General features: G+C 41.4%; 1 protein-coding gene across 1 annotated transcript; it reads left to right on the top strand.

Annotated features, from left to right (window-relative positions):
* The first annotated feature begins 312 nt into the window (after window positions 1-312).
* LOC139370396 (neuroblast differentiation-associated protein AHNAK-like) lies at window positions 313-16,123 on the top strand. Its single transcript, XM_071109845.1, has 4 exons — window positions 313-439; window positions 8,697-8,817; window positions 8,955-9,127; window positions 9,552-16,123. Exons 1-4 carry the CDS (start codon window positions 428-430, stop codon window positions 15,813-15,815), a joined length of 6,570 nt encoding a protein of 2,189 aa, XP_070965946.1. The 5' UTR covers window positions 313-427; the 3' UTR covers window positions 15,816-16,123.
* The last annotated feature ends 73 nt before the right edge of the window (window positions 16,124-16,196 follow it).

Here is a 16,196-nt window from a genome sequence, read left to right as displayed (position 1 = left end):
AACAAGACAACTTTTTGGCACACCTCTGCATTTTCTTTTCTATTACCAGACCATTTGTTTACCACCTGTCTTGGCGTGGAGAATGCTCTGTATGTTTTTCCCCCTCTATCTCACAGTTCCAGTCTTGAGAGGCCAGGTTTCAGTGATCACCGTGCCTACCTAGACTGGGACTGGGTGTGTGATGGTGTGGAGGGTGTGTGACGGTGTGGAGGGTGTGTGATGGTGTGCAGCTGGAAAGACATGCCAAATGTGGAACCCGTTTGTCTGCTTTAGCGGAGAGTATGCTTTCGTTGACTGAGGCACGGGGTAGGCAGTCCTACAGGAGTAAACGGCAGAAACCGATAACACTGTGTCGCAACTCTCTCACATTGGCGGTTAAACTCTTCAATGGCTGAATAACAAGAGCAAACCCAGTCAAAATTGCCCAATGGAGCCTAAGGTAAGAGTTGTCAACTTTTGCTTAAGTACTCCATCCAGACTATATGGTGCCACGTACTATTGCTTTGTTTAAGAAGTCCACAATGATGTCATCGTTGTAGTAGCTGGATGAGTGTCAAGTTTGCAACAGTATGTGCAGGTTTGTAATGCAAATGGCTACAGTAACTATTGGCATGGATCATGTTTTAATATGCTGATGTGAAACATTCTTTACCTGAAAAAAAATATTAAGAATGCATATAGAGTAGGAGAATCCATAGATTTTGAAGAGACACTCTGAATTGGCATATTTTTGTACAGTAGTATGTACAGTACAGTACATATTAAAAGTTAAATATTCACATGCATACAGTTTGTCTTGAGTCAAAAGAGAGCCCATAAAACACAACTTTAGACTTGGAGAAAATCTCAGTCAGCCTCTAATCTCTTACAGCTCTGCACAATGTGAATGAAAGTCAAATAATGGGAATTATTTTAACAGAGTAATTGTCATGTTTCATAAAGTCTGATTGCAGCTTTTAGCTTACTGTCAGTCCACTCTTCTTTGAGTGCATATACAGGTAACTGCCAAAATAAAGGAAACACCAACACAAAGTGTCTTAATAGGGCGTTGGGCCACCACGAGCCACATCAGCTTCAATGCACCCTGGCATAGATTCTACAAGTGTCTGCTGGGACTCTATTGGAGGGATGAGGCACCATTCTTCCTCAAGAAAGTCTGTCATTTGATGTTTTGTTGATAGTGTTGGAAAACGCTGTCTCAGGCGCCACTCCAGAATCTCCCATAAGTGTTCCATTGGGTTGAGATCTGGTGACTGAGACTGCCATGGCATTTGGTTTACATCGTTTTCACGCTCATCAAACCATTCAGTGACCACTCGGGCCCTGTGAATGAGGGCATTGTCATCGCATGGGGGCATAGCCATAGTAGCAAAAATGGAAGAATAGCCATGGTAGCCAAAATAATGGCTTGCCCAGCTTTGTTTTATACATGATGGTATGTTAATTGCTTAATTAACTCAGGAACCAGGAACCTTTTGCAGCACTGAGCAAATTTCAGCATTGTGACATTTCTGTGCAACCTCCAGTGTGCATTTACTGTGAACACTGAGGCTGTTCCTGCTTTAAGTTTTAACAGTGGCCAAGTAGGCTACTGAGGCTATTTGATCATAATGTGGGCCTACCAGACAGTGGAAGTCAGAGCCATTTAAGATGAGGGAGGATGATTTTTTTTTCATGAGTAGGCCTTATTTCTATTACAGCATATTGGATGACTCTCATTCATATTCCATTCACCCAGTTCATTGTAACTGCGATAGGTTTAGGCTACATGATACTCCCTATACCCATCATGAGGTTGCTACAACCTAGCCTATTGAACGAAAGTTTACAACGTAGGTGCACACAGGTCGAGAGAAAAATGTTAGATGACAGACAGTGACACATGAACACACAGTGACACATTTAATACTGCCTTGCACACTACTTGCCTGCTTCTAGCTGATATACAGTGTAATCATTAGTCCAACACTTGCATACGAGAGTTTCTATTGGACAAATGTAGGTGTGTTTATTCCCGTTTTGATCCGTTTGCTTCCGTTTAATAAACATTTTTCAACAGAATCTGCAGAACGAATACACCCCTAATCATGCTAAAACACAGTTCACTTTCGTAGCAGCCATGTTGTATTCCTTCTCGCATGTATGCGCTCTCCTGCTCCCACTGTTTCCCTTCGCTTATGGAATTCAATGCACAACACAGCTGTATGTGACCAGGCAAAAAAAATCTTTCAATGCCAAACCATATCATACCCGCTACACACAGCCTACACCATATTAGCTAAAGGAACGTAATAGTCAGCATAGCTAACAGAACTAACGTGTTAGTAAACCCACTAGGATCATTGTGCAGTAAGTAAGCAGTTTAGGACTTACACCGGCAGTCTGCGGTGGTAATAAATTAGTTAAAACAAAAGCTTAACTTGACTTGGAAGAGTTCCAATGTTGTGTTGGATAGTCATAGCCACAGTAGCTAACTAACATAGCATCCCTCTGTTTGAGCAGGGTGTTTGAGTAGGCTAAACTAGCTAGCTGCATTCGCTAGCTAAGTCGGTGAAACTGAAAGTGGAAAAAAATACGAAATCTCTCTATCTCTCTCTTACTTCTCCTTAATTTTGGAAGAAATACATTTGTTCGAAACTGTTCAAATATTGTCTTTCTCTGTCGGAGTCAATTACTCACAACATTTTATGCACTGCAGTGCTAGATCCTTTAATTGGGTGAACAACATGTCAGTTCGGGCTGCAAGAGCTCGGATAGTTTGATCGATGTCCTCCGGCTGTTGTCATAATTCCTGTTAAATCTAGAAGAACAAGAAACGCACACCTATAAAGGCGAGGTGCTGGCTAGTGGAGTAGAAACTTGAAAATAAAGGAGAGCCGCACACTCTAGGAGCTCAGATGCAAAAATGTAATACCAACGTTTCGACAGCCAAGCTGTCTTCATCAGAGTATAATCACAAACACTGCGGGATGACTCGTTTATATAGTGTCAAAAGACACAGGTGTCTGTAATCATGGCCAAGAGTGGCCTAATACCATTGGTTAATAATCAAATATTAAAATGTCATACAAAGAACAGCATACAAACAAATGGATAGCATACGATCATAGATTAATTTAAATACACAAGTTTACAAACAATTACAATGGCAAAGTCACAATAATCACAAGAATGGCTTCAGATCAAAGTCTACGTTGAGACCGAAGGGCGCAAGGGTCTTTAAATTAAAGATCCAGGCAGCCTCTCGTTTTAACAATAAATTATCAAGGTCACCCCCTCTCCTAGGGAGGGTGACATGTTCGATGCCGATATAACGCAGAGACGAAATCGAGTGGCCTGCCTCCAAGAAGTGGGCCGCAACTGGATAAGTAAAGTTTTTACACCTAATGGTGCTACGATGCTCTGAGATACGTACTTTTAATTCGCGCTTTGTTTTACCTACATAATTTTTACCACAAGGACAAGTTATAAGATAAATAACTGCCTTAGTGGAGCACGTAATAACACCTTTTATTGGGATCGATTTCCCTGTTTGTGGGTGTTTGAAGGATCTACATTTATAAGTGCCATTGCATTGAGCACATTCATTACATTTGTCATTTCCATCCAGTAGGGGTGCAAATAGATGTTGTTCAGGAATATCTTGGGGTGGTAAATCAGAGTTAATTCCTGTTTAAGCCTATGGAATGTGGAGGGAAACATGAACCTCCTAGGTTTTGGTATGAAGTCAATGTATCCAGAAGAGAATGGAAGCTAGCAGTCCTCTGGCTACACCAAGGTGGTACCCTACAGAGTGCTGATGAGGCTACTGTAGACCTTCATTTCCAAATAATGTGTTTTAATGAATTATTTGGTGATGTGATTATATTTAGTATAGTTTTATAATGTGTTTATTTTATGAAACTCACTGAGGATGGTCCTCCCCTTCCTCCTCTGACGAGCCTCCGCTGCTACCAGAGTAACCTGCCATCAAAAACAATGGAGAACTCCATCCCATAACATTTTAACATGAAAATAGCTGTTCTATCATTCAGCCTACAGTAGCAGCCGATGTGTGGTGTTCAATGTCGGCCAACATTCCATGAGACTTTTGAAAACAACATGCAGAACTTGACATCAACCTGTTTATCCACTTGTCCTTCAGACAAGGGAGTGGACTGAAAATGTTGTTGTGTTGTTCGATGCAAGAAACCACTTTACAAAATAAAATGCATGATTATTTCCATACCAGACAAATGATGCTACCCTCTGCCTATTTGCTACTGAGCTTATTAAAGCCTATCTCAAAATACAACATTCCCCCTTTAAGACAAAAAAAAATCTCTTTACTGGCTTTTCAAAGATGTCTAAAAATGCACATTTTTTGTGCTCTTGTAAAGAAGCAAGCACTCCCCTATTGTTGCCTGCAAATTTTCCATAACTGGGCTAATTACTCACTACGTAGCAAAGGAAATGAACAAAATGTGCACACATGGCTACATGCAGCTCTTGCTTTGATCCCAAAACAAGCACATCTACTCAAGACCGCTCATGCTGTAAACACAGTCCAGCTCAAAGTAAATGGCACAGATCCATATATGGCAATGGTATATTTGCATATAGGCCTACTACAGCTCTGATTACATCCCTCCTCTCTCCCTTTCCACCACTGACACTGACCACAAAGGGTCACCGTCATCCAGCGGATGGCAAAATTCGAGTACCACCGCATTATTTCTGCCGCATGCACAAATTCATGTTGTTTCTCCTATGAACAGAGTAAGTTAAATATTATTCGATATTAAAAAAGATCCAAGCTGCTAATAATAACAATGCAAGCCTATTGATACGCTTTCCTACTCATTCACAGTGGTTGAAAAAGTACCCAATTGTCATACTTGAACAAAAGTAATGATACCTGAATAAAAAAATGACTCAAGTAAAAGTGAAAGTCATCCACTAAAATACTACTTGAGTAAAAGTCTAAAAGTATTTGGTTTTAATATACTTAAGTATCAAAAGTAAATGTAATTGCTAAAATATACTTAAGTATCAAAAGTAAAAGTATACATAATTTCAAATTCCTTATGTTACGGATATCCAGGGACACGCTCCAACACTCAGATATAATTTACAAACGAAGCATGTGTTTAGTGAGTCCGCCAGATCAGAGGCAGTATGGATGACCAACCAGGGATGTTCTTTTGATAAGTGTGTGAATTAGACAATTTCCTGTCCTGCTAAGCATTCAAAATGTAATGAGTACTTTTGGGTGTCAGGGAAATGTATGGAGTAAAAAGTACATAATTTTCTTTAGGAATGTAGTGAAGTGAAAGTGAAAGTTGTCAAAAAATATAAATAGTAAAGTAAAGTACAGATACCCCAAAAAACGACTTAAGTAGTAATTTCAAGTATTTTTGCTTTAATACTTTACACCAGTGATCATTCATTACTACTGCAGTGCTTGTTTTAATTAATGCTAAGTGGAAATAGGAAGAATGTACATTTTATGGTTTATAAAAGTGTTGAATACAAAGCCTTGACAGTGCTGAGTAAGAACTTAAACATAAACACACTCATAAAATTCATTGACAGTCTCTCATGGTTTAAAACGTTTTGAAATCTGACAGTTTCAACTTTGCTGTAGTTTTCTTTTATGCCTGCTACGTTATTGCAGACATGGTCATCTGAGCCCTCGGATTGGCCAGTGGTAGATATATAGTACACCGACTCTCCGGGCCCGTTGGGAAAGTAGAGTTGTACCTTCAGACACATTAAATGGTTCAAAATCGCAACAGTTCTCCTGCCAAGTGCGCCAGGCAGCGGAATCGGGTGCACCTACCGTTAACAGCCCGAGACAAATATAAATATCGATCAACCAGTTGGTGTCCACTGCTCGAGAACGTCTCTCCGTGGGCTGATAATTCTCCCTAGGGAGCTGCGCAGCAGTCTCGAGGCTGGGAGCGCGCAGTCTAGAGGGAACATTGCTGACCAGGTGAATCCAGCTGAAAGCTATGATCCCTTATTGATGTCACTTGGTAAATCCACGTCAATCAGCGTAGATGAAGGGAAGGAGACAGGTTAAAGAATAATTTTTAAACCTTGAGACAATTGAGACATGTATGTGTGCCATTCAGACGGTGACTGGTCAAGACAAAACATTTAAGTGCCATTGAACGGGCTACGGTAGTAGGTGCCAGGCGCACTGATTTGTGTCAAGAACAACTCAAATCGTATTTGTCACACGCGCCAAATACAACAGGTGTAGTAGACCTTACAGTGAAATGCTTACTTACAAGCCCTTAACCAACATTGCAGTTTTAAGAAAATACCTAAACAAAAAATAAGAGATAAGAATAACAAATAATTAAAGAGCAGCTGTAAATAACAATAGCGGGGCACTATGGTGTTGAATGCTGAGCTGTAGTCAATGAATAGCATTTTCACATAGGTGTTCCTTTTGTCCAGGTGTGAAAGGGCAGTGTGGAGTGCAATAGAGATTGCATCATCTGTGGATCTGTTGGTGCGGTATGCAAATTGGAGTGGGTTTCTGGGATAATGGTGTTGATGTGACTAGCCTTTCAAAGCATTTCATGGCTACAGACATTAGTGCTACGGGTTGGTAGTCATTTAGGCAGGTTACCTTAGTGTTCTTGGACACAGTGACTATGGTGGTCTGCTTGAAACATGTTGGTATTACAGACTGAGGCAGGGAGAGGTTGAAAATGTCAGTGAGGACACTTGCCAGTTGGTCAGCGCATGCTCGGAGTACACGTCCTGGTAATCCGCCTGGCCCTGCGGAATGTTGACATGCTGCGGAGAGCATGATCACACAGTCGTCCGGAACAGCTGATGCTCTCATGCATGTTTCAGTGTTACTTGCTTCGAAGCGAACATAGAAGTTATTTAGCTTGTCTGGTAGGCTATTGTGTCACAGGGCAGCTCTCGGCTGTGCTTCCCTTTGTAGTCTGTAATCGTTTGCAAGCCCTGCCACATCCGACGAGCATCAGAGCCGGTGTAGTACGTTTCGATCTTAGTCCTGTATTGATGTTTTTCCTGTTTGATATGTTCTTCGGAGGTCATAGAGGGATTTCTTATGAGTTTCTGTGTTAGAGTCCCGCTCCTTGAAAGCGGCAGCTCTACCCTTTAGCTCAGAGCGAATGTTGACTGTAATCCATGGCTTCTGGTATGTACGTACAGTCACTGTGGGGACGAAGTCCTCGATGCACTTATTGACAAAGCCAGTGAGTGTGGTGTACTCCTCAATACCATCGGAAGAATCCTGGAGCATATTCCAGTCTGTGCTAGCAAAACAGTCCTGTAGTTTAGCACCTGCTTCATCTGACCACTTTATTATAGACCGAGTCAGTAGTGCTTCCTGCTTGAATTTTTGCTTGTAAGCAGGAATCAGGAGGATATAATTATGGTCAGATATGCCAAATGGAGGGCGAGGGAGAGCTTTGAATGCGTCTCTGTGTGTGGAGTAAAGGTGGTCTAGAATCTTTTTCCTCTGGTTGCACAATGTAACATGCTGATAAAAATGAGGTAAAACTGATTTAAGTTTCCTGCTGGGTTTTTCACACTCAACCATTTCCAGTGTGTATTAAGAATGGTCCACCACCCAAAGGACATCCAGCCAACTTGACACAACCGTGGGAAGCATTGGAGTCAACATGGGCCAACATCCCTGTGGAACACTTTCGACACCTTGTAGAGTCCATGCCCCAAACAATTGAGGCTGTTCTGAGGGCAAAATGGGAGTGCATTAGTTGTTCCTAATGTTTGTATACTCAGTGTAGTTTAGTAAATCTGAGTGATTCATATTTTTACATATTCATATTTTGGAGGTATTTGATGATGATTAAGTAAATTATGATTATTGTGATCATTGTGGAATTGGTAGCAAAGCACACAATGTATTGCTCATAGAGCAGCAGTGTCACTAAGCTTGTGACACAAATCACTTACACAACTTATACTGTTTACAAATAACTTCATTTGAGCCCCTGCCCAGCAAGCTTTTCATAATAGAAAGTGGTGGGTGTGGTCACTTCTGAGTGTACACCCAACTATAGTGCACTTGTCTCTATTTCCATGGACAAACTTGTTCCTGTTGTTCCCTCCATCTCCCAAGGCCACACCTCAAATACCTCAAAGGTGCAGCTACCTGGGTGTCAACCATGTACCTATTTGCTTATGTAAACAGGCTACCTCTCCATAGCCCCTCTTTAGTTGTGGTTTCAGCTGATTTTGGTCTTTATGGTAAAATGAGCTGTGCCATTATTGTATTTGTTTGTAGTTTTTATTCTGGAGTGGAAATATTACCTTTCTTTGCATTTGATACTCTTGAAGGCTATGAAAGTATGCTACAATATTTAGGCCTATATGATTTGATAATTATAGAATGAAACCAAGCAACATTTATTTTTAATTGATTTCATTAATGGCTGCTGTGAAAACATCAGAAGGATCATGGTATGTGAGATCATTTATCCATTAGCCATGATGATGGTAATAACAAGCATATTCCAACACAATAAGCTAAGCAACAGGAAATGTACTTTTGAAAAACACCTATGCCCCAACATTGCTTTCTGGAAGTGAATTCTATTTTTTAAATTATTTAAGTTCATTGTTGAAATTCGACTTGATGTTTGGGTTATTGAAACATGACCAATGCTGATGCTACACACCTACCTTTGTATATCTGCTTTTAGCCTGGTCACCGGAGGAGAAGGAGCCTGTCTGAGGGGCTGATGCTGGAGGAATCAGAAAAAGGAGGATTGGTCATCTCCAGCATTATCGGTGGCTCTTCTGGCAATCACGGGCTCAAAGAAGGTATGAGTCTCTTATTTAATGTATACACTTTCTGTTGCGGTACTTACATTTCTTTGAGAAAATGTTACATTTCACATTTTGGATTGTTGTCTGCATTTTGTGGAACAGTAAAACAGTGAAGATGTTTATTTTTTCAGGAGATGAAATTGTGGGTGCCACGATCAACTTTGACCAACTTTCGAAAGACGATGTGTTGAAAATACTGAAGCTGATGGATGATAATGGATTTGATGAGAAGGTTCAAGTTCTGACGAAAAATGATTTGAGCAAGAGTATGGGGACCTTGGACAGCATCAAAGCACCAGAGGAGGTTTGTGGAATATAGTTAGTAAATAGAATAAGTAGGGGGGAAATTATTTCAGAAGGTTGCTGGATACAATATGTTGTTTGTTAAAGGGTAAAGAGTCAGTTTGAGATGTTGGCAATGAAGCCCTTTATTTACTTCCCCAGAGTCAGATAACCTTGTGGATACCATTTTTATGTCTCTGCGTGTAGTTTGAAGGAAGTTGCTAACTAGCATTAGCGCAATGACTGAAAGCTAGCATGCTAGCTGTTCCTGTAGAATTTCCAGTCATTGCTGTAATGCTAGTTAGCATTGGCCCAGTAAAACTACCTCCAACTTCCTTCATACTGGAGGCAAAAACATAAAAATGGTATCCACGAGTTCATCTGATAAAAGGTGTTCATTGCCAACATCTTGCACTGTCCCTTTAAGGATTGGTTTCTCTTCACAGATGCTGAAGGATTCATATAATAGACTCTACAATGCCAAAATAAATAGGTTAATGACAGATGACAGCCCTGGACAACCTGCAGGTGCTGGGGAAAGAGGCTCCCATAATGGACAGGTGAAGGGCAAGGGACCGGGATCTCTCTGGGACAAGCCTAAAGTGAAAGGTGACCTCAAACTCCCTGTCCTCACCACGGATTACCCAGTTGTGGAGACACCCAAAGTAGATGCTCCTACCTACCTAGAGTCTCCAGACCTCAAATTCTCTGCTCCAAAGTTAAAGGTGCCTAAACTTGATGTCAAAGGCGCGGTACCTGATGCTCGCGGTGGAGAACTTTCATTGCCTAATGCCAACATTAGTACATCAGATCTCTCCCTGCCTCATTTGAATGGGTCACTAAACATTGATGCTCCATCAGTTAACCAGGAAAGGCCAAATCTTGAAACTGATATAGATGCTATCGATGTTCTAGAATTTGATATGTCTTTGCCCGAAGTTGACCTCAAATGCCCTGATCTTGACCTGAAAGTTATAGATCCACTTCCCAAAGTTGTAGGAGATATCAATGTCCCGGAAGCAGAGCTCAATCTACCAGAGGAGGTTGTCCCTGGGCCTACTTTAAATATCAATGCCCCAAAGTTTGATATTGAAAGAGGCAAACATGTTAAAATGCCCAAATTTAAGATGCCTGACTTGGGTCTCTCTGGACCCAGAGTAAATGTACCCAGCCTTGAGGTTGATACACCAAATATGAGGATGCCAGATAAAGATATGCTTGGAGTTAATTTTAAAGGTCCCCAAAGAGACCTACAAACACCAGATGTTAATCTCAAAAGTCCTAATCTAGATCTGCAAGCCCCAGATGTCAGCATAATGAATATCCCATCAAGTAAAATCAGAGTCTGGTCCTCCAAGAAACTGAAAACCCCCAACCTTGATGTGGATGATCCCTCTGGTTATTTTGAATTGCCTAAGGTTAGGCTCTCTCACACAGTACCAAAAGGACCAGATTTAGACATTGATACAGTTTTAAAGACACCAAACATGCATCTTAAAACCTCTTTGATTGGTGCTCCTGACCTGAATGACCCTGATCTAGATTTACCTTCAGTAGACCTTAAAGGTTCCAAAATAGATCTAGAGTTACCAGATGCAAACATTGGTATCCCACCTGGGAAGATCAAAACACTAAGTCTTGGTATGCCTGACTTTGATTTATCTGGACCAAGAGTTCGGACTCCAGACCTGGACCTCTCAGTGGCTGAGATGTGTCCATTAGACGTCCGTCTGCCTGACCTCAGTACTCCAGATATTGACATACCCTCAGGTAAATTCAAACTACAGGAACCACATGCAGAACTCAAAGCACCTGATTTCAATGTGGATGCCTCCTCTGGTAAACTGAAGATGCCCAAATTTGGGTTATCTGGCCTAAAAAGACCAGATCTGGGCATTGATGCTGATGTAAAAACACCAAAGGTAAGTCTCAAAGCTCCCAAGATAAAAGGTGGGCTTGATGCGCCTGACTTGAATTTACCCAAAGTCAACCTGAAAGCACCTAAATTAGAAATAAACACACCAGATATTGACATTGATGCACCCTCAGAAAAATTCAAAATGCCAAAGTTTAAGATGCCTATATCCGGCCTTTCGGGCCCTAAAGGGCCTGAGGTTGGCATTGATGGAGACTTGGATGGACCAGATCTGAGCTTATTATCTTCCAAATTAAAACGGCCAGACTTGGATGTTGGTAGCCCATCTGGAAAATTAAAGATGCCAAGTCTAAAGATGCCAGACTTTGGCTTCTCAGGGCCAGATGTACGAGGGCCTGACTTTGAGGTAAAGAATCCAGACTTGGATCTTCCAGCCCCCAAGTTTAAAGGGGGAATTAGTCCCCCAGATTTGGATCTGCCAGATGGAGACCTCAAAGGCCCCAAATTAGACCTCAATAAACCAGATGTAAACTTTAATATGCCCTCAAGTAAAGTCAAAGTACCTACATTGAAGAAACCAAAGGTTGATCTGAATGCTCCTGATCTGGACATTAACGGCCCCTCTGGTAAACTGAAAATGCCCACATTTGGGCTGTCTGGTAAAATGCCAAAATCTCCCAAATTAAATCTTAAAGCTCCAAAGATGAAGGGGGGAATTGATTTTCCAGACCTGAATTTACCAGATGCTGACCTCAAAGCCCCTAAACTAGATGTGAATGCTCCAGATCTCGACATCAATGCACCCTCAGGGAAATTCAAGATGCCTAAATTTGGGCTGTCTGGTACAATGCCAAAATCTCCCACATTAAATCTTAAAGCTCCAAAGATGAAGGGGGGAATTGATTTTCCAGACCTGAATTTCCCAGATTCTGACCTCAAAGCCCCTAAACTAGATGTGAATGCTCCAGATCTCGACATCAATGCACCCTCAGGGAAATTCAAGATGCCTAAATTTGGGCTGTCTGGTACAATGCCAAAATCTCCCAAATTAAATCTTAAAGCTCCAAAGATGAAGGGGGGAATTGATTTTCCAGACCTGAATTTCCCAGATGCTGACCTCAAAGCCCCTAAACTAGATGTGAATGCTCCAGATCTCGACATCAATGCACCCTCAGGGAAATTCAAGATGCCTAAATTTGGGCTGTCTGGTACAATGCCAAAATCTCCCAAATTAAATCTTAAAGCTCCAAAGATGAAGGGGGGAATTGATTTTCCAGACCTGAATTTCCCAGATGCTGACCTCAAAGCCCCTAAACTAGATGTGAATGCTCCAGATCTCGACATCAATGCACCCTCAGGGAAATTCAAGATGCCTAAATTTGGGCTGTCTGGTACAATGCCAAAATCTCCCAAATTAAATCTTAAAGCTCCAAAGATGAAGGGGGGAATTGATTTTCCAGACCTGAATTTCCCAGATGCTGACCTCAAAGCCCCTAAACTAGATGTGAATGCTCCAGATCTCGAGATCAATGCACCCTCAGGGAAATTCAAGATGCCTAAATTTGGGCTGTCTGGTACAATGCCAAAATCTCCCAAATTAAACCTTAAAGCTCCAAAGATGAAGGGGGGAATTGATTTTCCAGACCTGAATTTCCCAGATGCTGACCTCAAAGCCCCTAAACTAGATGTGAATGCTCCAGATCTCGACATCAATGCACCCTCAGGGAAATTCAAGATGCCTAAATTTTGGCTGTCTGGTACAATGCCAAAATCTCCCAAATTAAATCTTAAAGCTCCAAAGATGAAGGGGGGAATTGATTTTCCAGACCTGAATTTACCAGATGCTGACCTCAAAGCCCCTAAACTAGATGTGAATGCTCCAGATCTCGACATCAATGCACCCTCAGGGAAATTCAAGATGCCTAAATTTGGGCTGTCTGGTACAATGCCAAAATCTCCCAAATTAAATCTTAAAGCTCCAAAGATGAAGGGGGGAATTGATTTTCCAGACCTGAATTTACCAGATGCTGACCTCAAAGCCCCTAAACTAGATGTGAATGCTCCAGATCTCGACATCAATGCACCCTCAGGGAAATTCAAGATGCCTAAATTTGGGCTGTCTGGTACAATGCCAAAATCTCCCAAATTAAATCTTAAAGCTCCAAAGATGAAGGGGGGAATTGATTTTCCAGACCTGAATTTCCCAGATGCTGACCTCAAAGCCCCTAAACTAGATGTGAATGCTCCAGATCTCGACATCAATGCACCCTCAGGGAAATTCAAGATGCCTAAATTTGGGCTGTCTGGTACAATGCCAAAATCTCCCAAATTAAATCTTAAAGCTCCAAAGATGAAGGGGGGAATTGATTTTCCAGACCTGAATTTACCAGATGCTGACCTCAAAGCCCCTAAACTAGATCTCGACATCAATGCACCCTCAGGGAAATTCAAGGTGCCTAAATTCAGAGGCCTAAAGGGACCAGATGTTGACATTAATGGCGCTATAGAGGGACCAGATCTGAACTGGTCATCTCCCAAACTTAAGGGTCCCAAAGCAGACCTAAACCTTCCAGACACTGATATTGACAGTCCATCAGGAAAACTCAAAATGCCAACTTTCAAGATGCCAGATTTAGGATTCTCTGGACCAAAAATTAAGGGGCCTGACTTAAATCTTTCAGCCCCCAAGATTAAAGGGGGAATAAGTCCCCCAGATTTGGATCTGCCATATGTAGACCTCAAAGGCCCCAAATTAGACCTCAATGCACCAGATGTAAACTTTAATATGCCCTCAGGTAAAGTCAAAGTACCTACATTGAAGAAACCAAAGGTTGATCTGAATGCTCCTGATCTGGACATTAACGGCCCCTCTGGTAAACTGAAAATGCCCAAAGTTGGGCTGTCTGGTAAAATGCCAAAATCCACAAAACTGAATTTCAAAGCCCCAAAGATAAAGGGGGGAATTAGTTCCCCAGATCTGAATTTCCCAGATGCTGACCTCAAAGCCCCTAAACTAGATGTGAATACCCCAGATCTTGACATAAATGCACCTTCTGGGAAATTAAAAATGCCCAAATTTAAAATGCCTAAATTCAGGGGCCTAAAGAGACCAGATGTTGACATTGATGGAGACTTAGAGGGCCCAAATATTGATATCAATACCCCTACAGCTAACCTCAAAGGTCCCAAAACAGGTCTAAAAATGCCTGATTTGAAGATGCCTGATTTCGGACTATCTGGCCCAAATGTAGTTTATGATTTACCCAATATTGACCTCTCAGCACCAAAGCTAAAAGGGGGAATCAGTCCCCCAGATTTGAGACTACCTAAGGGTCATATCAGAGGGCCCAAACTAGACCTCAATGCTCCAGATATGCCCTCAGGTAGATTCAGAGTTCCAACCGTAGAGAGGCCAAATGATAGCATCAAAGCCCCTGATTTGGACATCAACACTCCTTCATTTAAAATGCCCAAAATGCCTAAATTTGTGTTGTCTAGTCCAAAAAGACCAGATCATGACATCAGTGCTGACATAGGTTTTAAATTGTCAAAGATGAAAGGTGGGATTGGTTCACGACACCTGGACCTACCTACAGTTGACCTAGAAGCCCCTAAGATAGATGTAGACACTCCAGATATGAACATTGATTCACCCTCTGGGAAATTCAAAATGCCCCACCTCAAAATGCCCAAATTCGGCCTTTCTGGCTTGAAAGGTCCAGATCCTGGAATAGATGGAGACATTGATGGACCGGACCTGAGTTTGTCAGCCCCGAAAGTAAACACAGGGATCGGTAGTCCAGATTTAGACATAAATGTTCCCTCTGGTAATCTCAAAGGCCCCCAAGCTGATCTCAATTTGCCAGACAGTGACATTGCTATACAATCTGAAAAATTCAAACTGCCATCCTTTAAATTGCCTCAGTTTGGAAGTCCCAATCTAAGGGCAGGTACACATATGGACTTTATGAAAACAAATGACATTTCTCCTCCAAAGGCTATAGTGAATCTAAAAGCACCCGACTTGAAAGTTAGTCACCCAGATGTCAGCCTGAGCTTACCCAAAGCTGATATCAGAAGCCCAGAATACAAAGTGGCATCTCATAGTAAACGCAGATCTGATATCCCAGGTGGAACGCATATAAAAGTGCAAGCAGAAGACATAGATACAGAAGTGACACTGCCACACACTGATAGGAAGTCTAGGAAGGTCAAAGGAAGGGCCAGTTATCCCATTGCAGATATTGATTTGCCAAAAGTTGAGTATGAAGCGTCTGGTTTGGAACTGAGAGGTTCAGACCTTAATGATCCCACAGGGAAATTAAAAATGCCAAAATCCAAGACTTCTAAATTGTGTAGTCATACAATACCAGACCTTGATATAGACTCAAGTCCTGCCAGTATTAACGCCTCAGTTCCTAAACTCCCACCCCCAAGGTATGGAGTAGAGGTTTCACAGCCAGATTTACATTTGAGTAGAACTGACCTCAAGGGCAATAAACATCATAGGAAAGCCCCAGCTGGTGAAACCGGCAGAACAAAAAGGAGTCCAAAACAGTCTGAAATTGGAACTTCCATGCCAAATTTTACTCATGGTTCAAACCCCAAAATGTCTGAAGATCAAGAAGGATATTTTGTCACTGTATTTCCCAAACATCTCAAAGGGGATGTACCAGACGGAACTGGGAGCCTGAAAAATCATCACAAGGAAGAGTCAAACCGTAGATCTCATACACTCAGAAGTCTCGACTTCAGTGCATCAAATGTGGACCTTGAAGTTCCAGAAGATGAGAACTTAAAAGGGTCAACATTCTGGCTTTCAAAGCTTATATAGCGTTCAGACAACTGACTAAATGTCCTTTTAGGTTGGTTTGAATCACAATCTTCTGTTGAAACATAATGCAGAAAATGTCTGTTAGATATAAAACAAGCATCAGATTATTTGCACTTATTTGTACTTTTTTTAATGTAAATTCATTGGTATTTGTTATGAACATGTTGAAAATGAATGTGTAAAGCTTTCTTTTGTCAAGTGATTAAAAAAATGTATGAAAGGTTTGTTATGTTCTGCTGATAAGCTATTCGAATGGTAGTTTTACTCTACACTTGCTACATTGTAATAAAATTACATTTAGTAACTTTTATAAATCGTTGTTTTATCTTTCTTTACATGAATTCAACAAAATGATTCATTCAAAACAACTTCAAAATTCAT

Source organism: Oncorhynchus clarkii, chromosome 17, assembly GCF_045791955.1.
Source record: "Oncorhynchus clarkii lewisi isolate Uvic-CL-2024 chromosome 17, UVic_Ocla_1.0, whole genome shotgun sequence".
Taxonomy (NCBI): domain Eukaryota; kingdom Metazoa; phylum Chordata; class Actinopteri; order Salmoniformes; family Salmonidae; genus Oncorhynchus; species Oncorhynchus clarkii.
This window is presented reverse-complemented; position numbering and strand designations above follow the sequence as displayed.